Source organism: Botryllus schlosseri, chromosome 1 (assembly GCF_051294905.1).
Source record: "Botryllus schlosseri isolate E-star chromosome 1, Bs_hap1, whole genome shotgun sequence".
Classification (NCBI taxonomy): Eukaryota; Metazoa; Chordata; class Ascidiacea; order Stolidobranchia; family Styelidae; genus Botryllus; species Botryllus schlosseri.
Window position 1 is genome coordinate 27,914,900 of NC_137236.1, and position 15,677 is coordinate 27,930,576.

At 41.2% G+C, this 15,677-nt stretch overlaps 1 protein-coding gene across 2 annotated transcripts in view; it reads right to left on the reverse strand.

The window, feature by feature from the left end:
• The window catches only part of LOC145435040 (beta-1,4-galactosyltransferase 2-like), a 389,801-nt gene that overhangs the window by 10,230 nt on the left and 363,894 nt on the right, over nucleotides 1-15,677 (reverse strand). Inside the window, exon 2 of one of the 2 annotated variants that reach the window (XM_080312322.1) lies at nucleotides 540-8,427. In XM_080312322.1, the coding sequence (XP_080168448.1) occupies nucleotides 540-1,066 (527 nt within the window). In that variant the 5' untranslated portion in view covers nucleotides 1,067-8,427. Of the gene's footprint in view, nucleotides 1-539; nucleotides 14,333-15,677 lie in introns of those variants that run through there. The other variant, XM_080312330.1, reaches the window with a different exon arrangement.

The following is a 15,677-nucleotide window of genomic DNA, read 5'->3' on the forward strand; positions in this document are numbered from 1 at the left end:
CAGACTAATCATATTTTTGGTTGGCCTAGCGAGTTCACAATCTGATCAATCAATCAATTTCGATAATATAACAGAATTTCGATAATATAATGTGAAATTAGCTCGCGGGCTACTCAAAGCCTTCTCGCAGGCCACATATGGCTCGCAGGCCGCGGGTTGCTCACCCCCGATACAGACAGACACCTTCGATAGTTTTCAGAGCCGGTGCCGGAGCTGGAGCCGGAGCGGTGGTAATAATGCTGCTCCGGAGGTGGAGCCGGAGCTGATGTATGATAGAAGAAAGCTCCGGAGCCGGAGCTGGAGCAATGCAAATTTACGGCTGCTCCGAATCCCTGATTTAAACAACACTTAAATTTAGCATGCTGAATGTCATTGCTTAATGTCGTTACAATGAATTTATAAATTATAACGACACCATAACCCGTAGCTGTGCCATTTGGTATCATGATAAAAGTCGAACAGAAACTGTTCAAAAATATTAATACTTTTGATAACCATAGAATATTGATACAGTCGGATATGCGGGAAATGGCACTCACGCGTTTCCTTGTCGCCGTAAAACCGGTATCGTGTGTCCCAGAAATATTCTCAAATGGGATTCGCGGTCGCGAAACGGAATGATGACAGCGATGCGTTGCACCCGAGCGCTGCTTCGCGGCCCGTGAATAACCGCAACACTGTCCGATGTGACATTGAACTTGTTGATGAAACTCCCAAGATACGTAGAGCTTGGATTGACAGGATAATCTTCGCCTAGTTCATTCCAATAATTTTTCTCCGACGAATCCATATCAACGAGAATCTTTCCTAGCAAACCTCCAGCATCAGTATGGTGTGATCTGATCACCGTAATTTCGTCGCAATGAACTGTCCGGGTGATTGTCATTGTATCTCTCAGCAATTGCACATTAAATGCGGCATTTTTTTCGGCTAGTCCCTTCGAAGTCGAACTTTTTCTTGATTTCGCTATCACCGCGATTCTGTCGGTATAGTGGACGAGCAAAGAAACGGTGCACATAGTGAATATTCCTACCAAAATCACGGTCCATGATTTCGATATTCTCATGGCGGAAAACTGGATCTGAAGGTTTTACTGTTAATATCACAGGCCAACAGATTTTTTCTTTTCGAAAATCATGATATGCTAGCTCGATGTATGGGCAATTGGGCATATCAGGTGCGCCGAGTCCGAAAATACAATTGCTTTTGTCGAATTGGCTCTTACTTTTTCAGATATTGCTTCTTCCTACACATACCCAGGGTTGCAACCAAGTCACAAGGCTCCGAGTCACAAGTCAATCTCAATTTTATAGTTTTGACTTGAGTCAAGTCGAGTCATTTTGAATTGACCACCGAGTCAAGTCCGAGTCCAAGTCACTGAGCAGAGGGTCGAGTCCGAGTCATGGTATTATGACTCGAGTCCGAGTCCAAGTCATTATGTTGACGGCTCAGTTTCCAGTTAAAGTCTTGTTAAGCCCACTTTCATAACTGTATTTGGTGATATCGAATGGTTCGCATTTATAATTTACTAATTTTTCTCACTTTTAGTAGTTTATGGTCTGATTTTCAATTACCATACCGATAGACGAAATCCCAATAGTGTGGTAACTTTACTATTCTTCGAAATTACAATGAAATGTAGGTCTTGGCCGTCTGAGTCTCGAGTCATATGACTTGGTTCGAGTCATGCGCAATGACTAAACTCCAAGTCGAGTCATTTCCGTATTTTGAGGAAATGAATCGAGTCAAGTCGAGTCATCAGAAAATCGAGACTCGAGTCATTACAACCCTGCACATACCCCACGGAAATGGTATGCTAGTCGGTAACACAGAGTATCTTCAGCTTAGAGGGGGGGGGTGAATATGGCATTAGACGAGTTTATATCATCTCCCATCCTGTAGGCCTACTAACACATGCGTTGTAGCGCACCGATTAGGAAATAGTTAGTTTTATCCTGAAAGTTATCATTTAGACTTTGGAAAGAGGCTATTTTCCTGAGAAATTACGTTTTGTTGGCCGGAGTCATTTGCAGGGGACCAATATGGTGACGTTGAGAAACGGTATGATGGTATAAACGGAATTAATTGGTATTAGGGTACATAGGTTTGAAGGATGGGCAACGCACCTGTCAAATTAACTTACCATAAGGAGGGATGAGCACAACGATTCGAGAATAAAAATCTAAGCCAAGTCAAGTATTGAATGTAGTGACTCGAGTTGATGAGTAAAAGTGGATAGTAAGTGCAGATGTTATGTACTTCGTCCGACATGAAACTTCGTTAACGGCGTAAACATCTGTTTGTCTGTGTCATAGCACCAAGATAATGTAGCGCGAAGCTTTTCCCGTTTGCAGGGATACAACTGTCTGCGTGGTGATCAAACCAGAGCATTCAATAGTGCAGTGCTTTTTAACCTTTTGGGCACCATCCTCGATTTTTATGCAATATAAAGTTCATCCGCACAAACCTATCTAAAGCTGATACAAAGAAAAATTGAAGATATGTTACAATATTTTGTCCAGATGTGAAACCACTAAGCAACAAGTAGGCTACCGGTTCAAGCCATTAATTGTCACATCAAAAAGATAGCGCGCGAGAGAGAGAGATAGAGAGAGAGAGCGAGAGAGTGAGCAAATGATCAATGAAGCAATGTCTTGGCGAAGTAGGGCAACAGTGTTAATATAAAGACAAAAGGTGATTACGTAGTAGGGATGGTGTGAACCTCTGAAAGGTTCAGTTTCGTGTGAACGCGAACCTTTTTGAAAGGTTCTGTGTGAACGCGAACGTGAACCTCATGACGTCATGTGACGTCATATTGGTAATTCCAACCCTATATTTCAATGAAGTGATAGCCTATATTAATGTACACTAGTACATGGACACATTGTACAGTGTACACGATACAGAGCGATGACTCGGGCCACTTAATTCCACAATGCTGAAGTACATATTGACGTTTTAAACGTCGCTAAATGTATCAACTGGGACAATAAAATGATAAAATAATCTCATAAAATCAATATCTTCCGTTGCTTTGCCAACAATTTCGACGCGGACTTGCAAGTAAATATATAAGCTTACGCCTGAACGGTCTAGGCCAGCGGTTCTCAACCGGGGGTCCGCGAGACCGCTGAATGTTTAAAATGGTCAATAACCTAATTTTTATTTTATTTTCTAATTTGAGAAATCATGAGGCAGTTTCGCACCATAACTGCTAAAACCTCATGACTCGTATCATAATAATAATCGTCTGACATAAACTATTGTAGTGTGGAAATCAGTGTTGGGATCAAGTCACTACCTTCGAGTCACGAGTCATTTCGAGTCATTGCACATTTTGACTCGAGTCAAGTCAAGTCACTCGATTTTTGGAGGTGACTCAAGTCAAGTCAAGTCACATTTCAAGTCAAGTTGCCTTTTCGAAGTAGGCTATGTATATGAGGCATGATTACGTCATTGCAATTTGCTAGCTGTCTGAAATACCTGCTGATACAAAAATATTGCTGTTTAGAGACGTTTTGTTGGGGTTTGTTAAAAAAATAAAAATATGGAGATAGTAACGTCAATCAGGGTGACTTCGTAATGTCTGCGAAACCTTCTCGATTTGAAGTTGTCAGTCTCATCAAATTAGTGTTCAGTCGTTTGAAATAAAAATCCCAATGCGGGGATTGAAACCTCGCTACGAAATCGATTTTATCGGGTGATATACATAACCACTATTTGAACAGCTTCTTGGAGGTACAGAACTTAAATATACAATTGAATAGTATATTCATATTGAAATGAACCCTAATACTTTCGGCTGACACTCGTCATAAATCGGACAATGATATACCTGCTCTTGATGCTCGGCTATCAGATTTGTCGCATTCTTTTTGCGGATGCCCTATATCAGTGGTCGGGAACCTTCGTTGTTCGAAGAGCCATTTTGGCCCTATTTTTTCAATCAACTCCCAAAGAGCCATACATGCCAATGAACTTTTACGTCACAATTGAAAATTCGTGACGTCATGTTAGGACTAATTCGAACTTGTACACGGGATTCCTTGTGTGCGCCATATTTTCTCTGTAAAACTGGTATTTATTGTTCGAAAATAAAGCTCGAAACGAGAGGTAAGGCACAGGTGGGCCAAGATTGATACCGCAATTCATCGTTCATAGCTTCGAATTTATTATAACTGATATTAATCGCATGTGACTTTCACACTGATTCCGAAATTCTAAATACTTATCGACTTCTCAATTCTCAAAGTATCCGGCTGTAACATTTACATAACGTTGCGCTACACGACTGCATTTTATCGCCGGTACTACACAGAGCTAAGCTTACTAATAAAGAACATGGATAGCTATGACGTTGTTTGTAATTTTCACATTCATGCACAACAGTTCATTTTGCGCCGTAGATCAGAAAGACAATGCGTATTGGAAAACAGCGTTTTGAAATGGGCGTCGCCATGTATGCTATATGCTCTTTGAATAATCAACGCATTGCACAATTCAAGATTTCGAGTCGGGTGCCTAGAATTCGTGAGTGATGTTAGCCGCCGGCGCGACAATAGCTTAAATTTGATGATTTTGAAAAGAGGGGGTCCGAGCCCCTAAACCTGAAAACGACATCGTCTTTACCTCTCAAAGACAAGTTTATACTGCCACGAGAATAATTGTTCTGGCCGTGATGAAAATTTACCAACCAGTCGCTGTAATGTTGATCAATTCAGCAAAAAATAAATATTTGGCAAAGAGCCATATCTTATACCCAAAAGAGCCATATATGGCTCGCGAGCCATAGGTTCCCGACCACTGCCCTATATCGACAAGGCTGGTTTTTTGATGAACAAGGAGTGTTTCGTTGCTATCAAAGCACTACGCTCCAACCGTAAAATTCATACCACCAGTTATATTGGTATGCAGCCTTGTCTTGTTAATGTTCAATTGTTCATGGTCGAAAATGTTTGCTCGTAAATATCAGGGATATATAGAACTCCAATAGTTCTATATATCACTGGTATATATATATGTAATCCCGAACAGAACACGTCGTTGTATGACAGTCATTCGGTCTTTCACAGGTTGGAAAACTTGGATCCATAATTTGGCGCATAAACTTTGTCGATACTTTTAGATTAGGATTTAACTTTGACGGTAGAAAGTCTCTGCGAGGGCAGATCAAAATGCCGTCGCAGGCCCAAGCCGACCCGCGGTTCTTATGTTGCCCGTCGCTGCGCTAGATCCTGGATGTGATATGTTCATAAAATATAATTTTCTTCGTTTTGGCGCCATAAATGTTACGATCATACGAAAAGTATCGCCGGAAGCCTTATGCGTTAATATTACATTAGCCTCCATCTATATTTGCGGAAATGGTTTTCGGCACTCCTCGTTCATATCAAAACGAAGACACGGATTTTCAAGACACGACCACGTACTTCAAGAAATACAGCAGCCAAATTAGCTTTGAAATAACAAAAGTCTATCAATTTCTACATAAATAGTATGATGGTATTTTTAAGAAAAATCATCATTTTGCTGTTTATCACAAACCTACAGTTCATATTTGCACAAGACAGATATGAAGGTTGCACCATAATAGAGCTAAAATTGAACTGAAACTTAAGGGGTCCGCGAGGGTCCGTGACGGTCAGAAGGGGTCCGCGAAGCCAAAAAGATTGAGAACCACTTGTCTGGGCCACAGCGGACAATGTATTTCTACGTTGATATCGAGCAGAGTGTAAAACCGGTTTGGCCGATATTACTCCATTAACAAGTTATAGAGCAGTGCCAACACCCCAATCGCAGGGATTTGGTTTTTATGATACAGTAAACACATGACCCCGCACGCTTGCTAGATTTTTTACATCAGACAACGATATCAATCTCATTAATTGGTTGAATTAGCATCATTCTCTGACTACATGTAGTGTATTTCGCTCTTGATGTTGTGTGATTGCGGGTCAAGCTCACGGCAGAAAGTCATTAAATATTCCCAAACGGAAAGCTGGATATTTCGAGCAAACTTTTGTAACAAAGCAAGTAAAAGTTTTGAGATTGTCAAGGTTCATACTCGTTTAGTGTTGATTTTTTTATGCTGCCATCGCCGTGCATAGAGTGGCATTTATACCAAAGATGCCCTAAATCAAATGAAAATTGTAATATATAAAAAAGGTTCACAGTTTAGAATCTCCCAAAGGTTCGTTTGTGAACGTGAACCTCTAAATTTCAGAGGTTCACACACAGAACGCGAACGTGAACCTCACGTTCACACCATCCCTATTACGTAGGTCTTTTTTTGATCTATTATATGGCAATTCACGGATATGCGGCATTACAGAAAACTGTTGCAAATGTGAGTCTGTGGTGGTGGTATTTACTTCATGTCTCGTGCCATTCGAACCCCTATCACCAAATTAAGCTGCTTTTTGAAAGAAATATAGCAGAAAGGTATTTTCACGTCATTTTCCACGCGTGTCGTAGGCGCAGACGTGATGATTCAGTGCATGTCCGGTCCGCCCTCACACCCGTTTTTGAACCAGGCTTTTGATTACGTAATAATGATATTGCAGAAGTATTCATTCACTACGACTGGTGCGAGGCGAAGTCATTGTAAAACGTACGATTAGTGGAGTCGCGTAAGTCAAATAAGTTTTTACAAATGTGTCGCAACGATAAAACTTGAGTAGAACTTCTCTCAAGTTTTCTATTAAGTTTATTTAAAAATGCCGCGACAGAGAAAGTGACAATTATGCACAATTTCCATCCACACCACGGTTTCCACCCGCACTGCATTTTTTTCTTCCGCACTAGTGTCTACCATCCGTCAGGCTGAATGAAAAGCACTGACATTAGGGTTGCATTTAAAACAAATGGTTCAGTGTTTTAGCCAAAGGCCTTTAAAATAACAAAATTGTGTTTTTTCTAGTTGTAAAGTCATGCCATAATTGTGTAAATACTTTCCAAAAACACGTTGTTTGTGTATTTTCTAGTTGTAAAGTCATGCCATACTTGTGTAAATACTTTCCAGCAACACGTTGTATGGGCCTACAGACAATTACCACCCCATAGAGCCGATGCACACGATATGGGATGGTTGGATCCCTCAAGATAGTCGGTTCAACAGCTAGAGTACGTAGACATTCGTCAAAGGAGCTAAATTTACCCTATATTTACAATTTTTCAATGTAAATCCACTATGACATCACATTTGAATATTCGTGTCGTCATAGCCTAAGAAATATAATAAAAAACATGTTTTAAACAAGGGACCTGTATTAAACATGTTTGTTTTAAATTGATTTTTGTTTTAAATGCCATACCGTAACTGACGTAGTGTATACCATATTTATGGGTAACAAATAAGAGTGCATTTATTTTGCTTGGTGTAACTTGCATTATATTCGTTCAGATCGCGTGAAAGATACATATTTGACCTTTGCAATTCGATCGTACTAAGTGATAGCGAATGGTACACTACACGAACACTTGAAGATTTTACTACACTCGTACTCGAATCAGTCAGGTACTGGACTGCGCAGCACTAACCGTAGACTGCATGTATGCGGTGTTTACAAAGCCCATAGCGAAAGTAGGCCGTGCTACAAGTGGGTAGGTAGGTCAGGGATAATAAGCAATATCGGCCTGGTGTAAAATGGTTATCGATGTCTAAGCACCGCGAATACTAAACCAACACTGTGAATACTACCAACAACAACAAACGCATAACGGAATTGGCATTGACGGCTTTCATTCGAGAGAAACCAGACACTTTTCCATTGACGGGCGACTGCGAGAGCACTCTAATCGATCCTGGTACTGACCGCAAAACTTGGGAATCGAGAGAAAACGTGAATAGGTCACGTAGAGAATCGCCTCTGCTCTCGAACTTTCGATATTACAAACTAGACTTTTGCGCATATTTGGGGGCGGAGATGAAGTCTAGGTTAGGGTTGCCATACGTCCAATATTTCCCGGACATGACCGGAATTTCACTGAAAAATCTGCGTCCGGGAGGAATTTCTAAAATATGCCTAAATGTCCGGAATTTTGAAGGCTTGAAGCAGGCTCAAAAGTTTTTCGTAAATCAACATAACAATATTATTTTCAAGCAGATTTATGCTATTCAAAATTGTTCTTCGCGCCGCGGGCGAGTCAATGCAGGGTATAATGATATTAGTATGGGCTCCAGGCACCACCCTCGCCAAAAAATGCAATCAAAATAAATATAAATAACCATCATTTACTGAAAGAAGTCTGATTGTAATCGCAATTATAAGCTAACGATATATTCCTAGAGTTGGTTAAGGCCGATTGGATGCTTCAATCACAGACAGTGGCTCCAAATCTTGGGGTCGTCCGCCTTTATCTGGAGATCGCGATGATGTTAGACGTAATCCGCTTCCTAGGCCGTGAGTAAGTTGGGCAAGCTGAATTCTTTTAGTAATCAGCAAGTCTTGAGCTTTGCCACAGAACATTTTCAAGTGGGAAATGAGGTCGCGAGCATAAAAGGTTGGAAATCACCGAATGTGCAACCTGCTGGTGCATTTTATAGTCGCCTAATATATCGAAGAATCAATATTATTGACAGAGTTCATACATAAAATTTAACAGCCAAATGTATATAGTAAGTGCCCAACAAGTTACATCGACTACGCTATGGTGGGCCCAAGATCAGTGCTTTTTGGGCGGAAGGGGGGGGGGGAGAAAAAAATGTTGTTTCGGACCTGATTAAAACAGATACAGATAAACAGACAGCCGCACCGACGTAGCTGTATAGCAGGGCTGTCAAACACAATACTGACAGGCCTGAAACGGCCCGCCAGATGATTTCATCCGGCCCGTGGAGGAATCTATTGCAAACCCTAGCAAGTAGCAATCACCAGAGCTCACATTACAGATGGCCCAATTCATAACCTATGTTCCACTTCATTCCTGTATAGTGTATGCAGTCGATGAGCAATGCTTTGCTAGTGTGACGTCATATTGACGGTCAATGTGTTACACCTCATTTTAAAATCCGCTAGTGGGCGCTAAAAAGAGTCCGGAATTTGCTTCACAAAAATATGGCAACCCTAGTCTAGGTAGCACATGAAACTGCATGGTCTACGACAGGGGGGGGCAAACTTTTGAGCTCGCGGGCCGCATTCAACATCTGAATCCATTCGCGGGCCGCACTATGTAAAATTGGGATTATAATCCAAAATGCATTATTGGTATTTGATTATATAATGAGGACTAGGAGGTAATATATATGCTTAGCAAACCAGATTGCTTTGATGATATTGCACACGCGCCAGAAACAGTGGCGAGATTTCATAGGCTGATCGACCTCAATAACCTATAGAGATGAAAGTCGGCTGTTCTGATCTTAGAACAGGATTGACATGTAAATCTGTGAGCAGCTATCTGTTGATAGATTTACTAATTCCACTTTTGGCTCAATTCCAGGACCCGCAATGCTGACAGCATCATAACCATGTTAGCTTCAAACACGCTTCCACTATATGTAGATAAAATATAAATACCCTAATTCTACGCATACAGAGAACGAACTTACCTAAGACACGCGCGAATCGTTGCATCACTGAAATATTGAAAATGAAGTGGCCAATCAGAAATCACAGTCGTGATCCGAAATATGTCAATGTCGCTTGGGATTTCTGTGATGCTTACCTGTTGAACCCTCTCAAACTGCGTGGGCCTTGCGATTTGGCTGCCGCGCTAAAAATTGAACTATTGAGGTATTTAACTTGGAACAGTGATTATCAAACTTTGGAAGCCCCCCCCCCTCCATATGATGGTGAAAGACTTCGCGCCGCCCCCCTTAGCTAGCAAACCTAACGGATAGTTTAATGGCGTGGAAGGTTACGACTGTGGATGAGAGCTTCTTAAATATGTAATTGAGGCTAAATATCGAATAATGACTGTAAATAGGTTGGAAATCGCGCTAGGCGCGAAAAAAAATTTCATTTGAGCTCAGCTTCACGCCCCCCTTCAGATGCCTAACGCCCTCCGGTTTGGGAAATACTGCTTTAGAATTATCATGGTGAAATATACTAAGAATTCGATTTTTAGTACGCATTTCATCAATATTTTTAATAAGTTTCTTTAGACTCTCGCGGGCCGCACAGAACGGTGTTGCGGGCCGCATGCGGCCCGCGGGCCGTAGTTTGCCCACCCCTGGTCTACGATATCTGCTTATCCCGTAATTATGAGACGACTAATGACCAACCTACACGAGGCCGCGATCGACGTTCGAATTTCAGTACACCCGGCGAATGATAGTAATTTCCCTCAGTTTTAGGCTCTGCAACGGTCCAGCTATAGATCTTGCGTAAGAAGACGTGAAAACATTGTCAACATCACGACATCAAGTATTTAATGCATGGTGCTGTGATTAGGGTTGCATTTAAAACAAATGGTTGCCTTATAAAACCAAAAAAATAAGTTTTATAATTATGTCATAATTTTCTAAATACTTTTCAAAACGACATGTTGTATGAGCCTACAGACGATTATCACCCAATATAGTCGACGTATACGATATGGGATGGTTGAAACCTCATTCGACAACTAGAACGGAGTAATCAATACCAGTCAGCCCTCAAGTTTCCCGGACAACGACCAAACATATCGATCTCGCCTTCCGACACACTCCACCTCTTTTTACCGCCGGTTCATACTATCTTCTTTTACTTTTCATTCAGTGTGCACGCCTACTGTTAACATCGCCTAGGCCATCTGGAGCCAGTGTTGCCAACTCCGGATGGAAGAAAATCGCTAAAACTGGTGTCAAAAATCGCTAGATGTCGCTAAATATTGAGAAAAAAGCGCTAAAAAATAGCGCTAAATCTGCATTAATTGCTAAGGGTGTTAAATTGAGCCATAATATCAATACATTCTTCTCAGCTATATTTCACTCGTCTGTGGCCAAAGTAACTTATCATATTTCTAGTTCATGATACGTAATAGCCATCTTTAAGCGGGACAAATCGTGCAGTGCATTTCGATGAAGCAGATCGCTTTGCACAATGATCGCTCTGTGTAATCATCACGCGTGCATAACCGCTCACTAAATAAGCGAGCCTTGCTCGATGCGTCCGTGAATACGTGATGCGATGTACCGTGGAAATGCGCTTGACTTTTCTAAACTGTGTTGGATTACTTGAACGCGACATGCGACTTTGCACAATTGTACACGACATGCGACTTAACGCGACGCATCACGACTTGAACCGGCCGGGTTTTCCAGCCACTATAAGTAGTAACCTTGAGAAAATAATCCGAGGACCAACCCGTGGTATGAAATTTAATAAATCTGGTCTTGAACGACAGCTAGTGTCACACTGATTCCGACAATACGAATTAAATTCTTGTCAAGACAATGCAACGTCCTCTAAACAGCCCTCAAAGTCTGAAAATCGGCATTGATCAGAACAATCACTGGACAAAATTGGTTATTGTTATGTTCATTGTGTCACGGCGGTGCCATTGTTGGAGCAATGCCGGCTTTCAGACTTTGAGGGCTGTTTCGGGGTGGTTCCATTGTCCGGACGAGATTTTCATTTGTATTTTCGATATCACTGCGACACTAGCTTTCGATCAAGGTCAATTATATTAAATTTCAGCGCTCAGGTCGCCATATATAGCACTGACAATGCTACGTTTAGATTACTCAGTAAGAAGAGACTCTGTCTGCCCATGCGTAACCGCCGAGAGTTGCGTATCCATCCTTAGGTTAGTAATCTATAATTATATATCATCGGAGTCCGCACTCTGGTGGCCGGTATAGCCAATGCAGTTGTCGGGCAGAACTGATCTTTATTAGTTATTTTCGGTAAAAAAGCGCTAAATAATCGCTAAAAACTTTTCAAAAATCGCTAGATTTACCGCTAGGCGCTAGATCCATATTTTTTGGCGCTAAACCGGATGAAAAATCGCTAGATCTAGCGCGAAAATCGCTAAATTGGCAACACTGCATCTGGGTGTCGGATTTCAAAGACTAAAGACGACTCCGAGTCGCTTCGACACCTCATCCTTTCACTGTATCGCAGTCTTGCGGTGTATCAAAATGATGAAATTGTAAATGATAAATTGAATTGAATTGAATAGTTCTAGTTCCCCAATCGGATGTCATGAGCATGTCACGCGATCGCAGCGGAAATGCTGCATTGTTTATCCTGCATATTTTAGTATTCTGTAAATTCAGAACTGCAGAAATGCGATGAACAAGGAATTATACGCGCGACTGTCTGAACTGTTACTTATGGTCCACTTACAATAAACCTAGCCTAGATAATCCTTGCTTGATATACCATCACTCGACCGAGACTAATAACGAGCTATCTGTATCTAGGTGAATTCACTAACCGCCTATGATTGTCAGTGATCTTTAAATCGGCAGGCGAATGAAAACACGTTTGTAACAACGGCGTAACAAAGCAAATATTTCGATTGCACCAAAGAAAAAACCGCCGACCGCAGATGTACATTAACCGTCATCATATTGTACGATTACGTAATGATCAGAAGAGGGTGAAATGCCATTCGTTAGAAACTTCTACATTCCTACTATACCCGTGGTATCGAACTATACGCATAACAAGTTACATAAATGTAGGTTATATCAATCGAATGTTTATAAATGCCTTATTCACGCTGGTAAAGGTTTCACGAACTATATGGTGGATTATAAAAACGGTGACCAGGGTATAATTTCAGCGCGAAACCCAGTAATCAACGCCAAACCAACAGTAACACAACAGTAATACGAAGCACATTACATCAAACATAAACTTTGATGGGATGTCAATGAAGCACTAGTGTCATCATATTATATGCAACAGCGAAAAATACCATCACAGCACAGTAAGTAACCGAGTGCTTTCTCTTCCTGTAATTCACAACCATCGCTGACCTGCTTTCAAGGCTGCCGCTGTCTCGCAATACGAAACCGTACAGTCAAATTTTCCACGCATAATTGTTGCGACGCAGGAAGCGAGCTATATAATTCGCCGCGTTTAACTCCAAGCATTGTTTTGCTATTTTGATGGAAATGATACAATTTCTGCGCTAACCTCTTTCAGAAACCTAGCTATCTTGAATCACTGAAAATTGCCTTCGTTGACACCGAACGGATTCACGCAGATTGTAATACATTTGCTCATTCCCCTCACTATACCCGTGCACGGAGCACACGCTTCAGGCATGCCGCTGCCTGTCGCCATACGCTCAAAGCTATAGGTTGGTCATAAATAGTATACTGCACCACGTCCCGGATACTCCAATCACAGCCTGGCACTGATTGACATGACTCGGGTTATGAGGTGGCAATCAAATTAATCCTAGTTTGCCGCTTGCGATAAATTTGCCAGTTGTTAGGGAACATGCTCATTCGTAATGCGTACGCAAATCATAGTGCGAATATAGACGATAAAGATATATAACCGTTAAGAAAGTAGAGCCACCTACCGGTGACAGTGTTTGTTGACATTTTGGTATTCAGTTTATCATTCTTTCGACTATCTAACTGACTGACCACATTGCAGATTTTACACCAGACCGATACTCTTTATTGTGATTTCACTTGTATTTCTACTCAGTGTCGTTATAGCTTTTCGTGACACACTGCCTACGCGGATGGAAGTGGGAGGAGAAGCCTAGATAATCAGCCAACAGCTAGGAACGGATACTGGTGTCTACCTAAGTCAGACTCGGACATGCATGGTATTGCATGATCTTAATCCCCATTTTCAGTGCACGGCATACACGCTGATATTTCTGTTCATAGTAGTTTGCAACAGTAAAATATTTGATATGATTCTATTTCGAATAAAATCGATAAAATCAGAAAACATCACCCTTTTAGGGCGGTTCATATGTTCGCAGGGAATCTCGTTAATTAATCTCCGACGAAACGACCACCAACAATAACTGATTCGCTCAATGATTGCCTTAAAATAGCGAATGAGCGACTTGTTCATGACTCACCGGAATGCCGCAGTTTTAGAATGCCACAATTTGGTAACGTTTGCCCCCTGGCGGTGAGATAATTCTGACTCGACTCGTTTGCAGAAATACTATTGAACTTCCCCTCAATTGATCATAACATTGACAACAGTGACTCAGCAGCTTAACAAAACCGAATTCAATAACAATTTGTCGAAAGGTCACGATTCTCCGCGGACAAACTCAATTAGTTTTTGTTTAAATTTGGGTCAATAGTCGTGCAACCATTATATTTCCTGTGCAAATATAACTGCAGGCTAGTGATAAACAGCGACAATTCGACTTTTCTTGAAAATAACATCAAAATACTTGTATTAGTATTAAGTATTAGTATTAAAATCAAGAAGTTTATACCAGTTAGGAGGATTCATCTCAGACAGCCATTCTGTTGATGTGAGTCCTGAAGTTTTAGCAGTTATGAAGCTTATAAACACTCTCATGATTTCCAGACTTTAGAAAATTACAAAATAGGGTGAATTTGATATTGCAAATGTAGAGGTTTCGCGGACCCCCGAAAATGCTTCGCTCATCACTATATAGGAACCACTGGCCTGTAGTTTGCACACGTTACTTATGTGTAATGGTAATTGTTGACAGCCTTACGCTTCTATGTGAAAGGAGCAGTGACGTGCGGTCCAATGAGGCAGGGGAGGCAGTGCCTCACCTGTCGTTAGAGTGAGTGAGTGAAATTATGAAAACCCTCGATGATTATTGATATTTTCCGTCGATGTTCATAAATAACTAAATCTGAACATTTTTTCACCCAACATCATCAATTTGCCTCATTATTATTCAAAAATACAGCGCGAAAGGAGAGGTGAGGCACGGGCGGGTCGTGCCTCACTTGGAACGATGCAATTCATCGTAAATAGCTCGAAATTCATAATAATTGGTATCAATCAAATGCTATCGTCGCACTGATTCCGAAAATCCAAATATTAGCAGTGTCAGAGCACCAGAACCCCCAAAAATCATCAAAGAAGGTGACAGTCGGCTTTATTACAGACAATGCCAACGCAGAAAAACAATGGCCAGAGGAGGCACAAACGAATCTAGCTCATGCACTATTCGCTAACAATCGGATAATTGCAGCAAAGTGAAACGTTCTATCGATTGCGGAATCCAACAGTCTTGTAGGAATTGCATAGTAGCGACGACAAATACATATGTTATATATTTTCCATCCATAGATACGTTAAATTGTGGTATGTGATAGCTACTAGCATAGCCTATTGTCGTTTTTTGTGGCCTTTATGCTGTGTTCAAATTCAATAGCTGTAGTGTATAACCTTAAATTGTGATATGTGATTGACGTACTTACATAGCCTGCGTGGTCGTTGTTTGTGGTCGTTTATAGTGTTTTTGACTGCAATACTTATTTACACCAGGTCGATTCTAATGACATCTCAATCCCCAATCATGAATATCACCCTGATTTGTCACAGGCTGGCTGATGTCTAATCATTTAGGTGTGATAATAGTGAGTGACGTATTTAGTTTTGCTGATCAAATACAGAACCGCAGTGATTAAACAGCGCGCTTGGGGCTCCCAAAATGGAAGAGGATTATATATCCAAGCTTCGGGATTTCTCAAAACTGGAGTTTCGCGCAAAAATAGAAGTGAACAGCAACGGAAGACCAACGCCGCAACTAAAAGGTTTGCTTCAAAATATGGG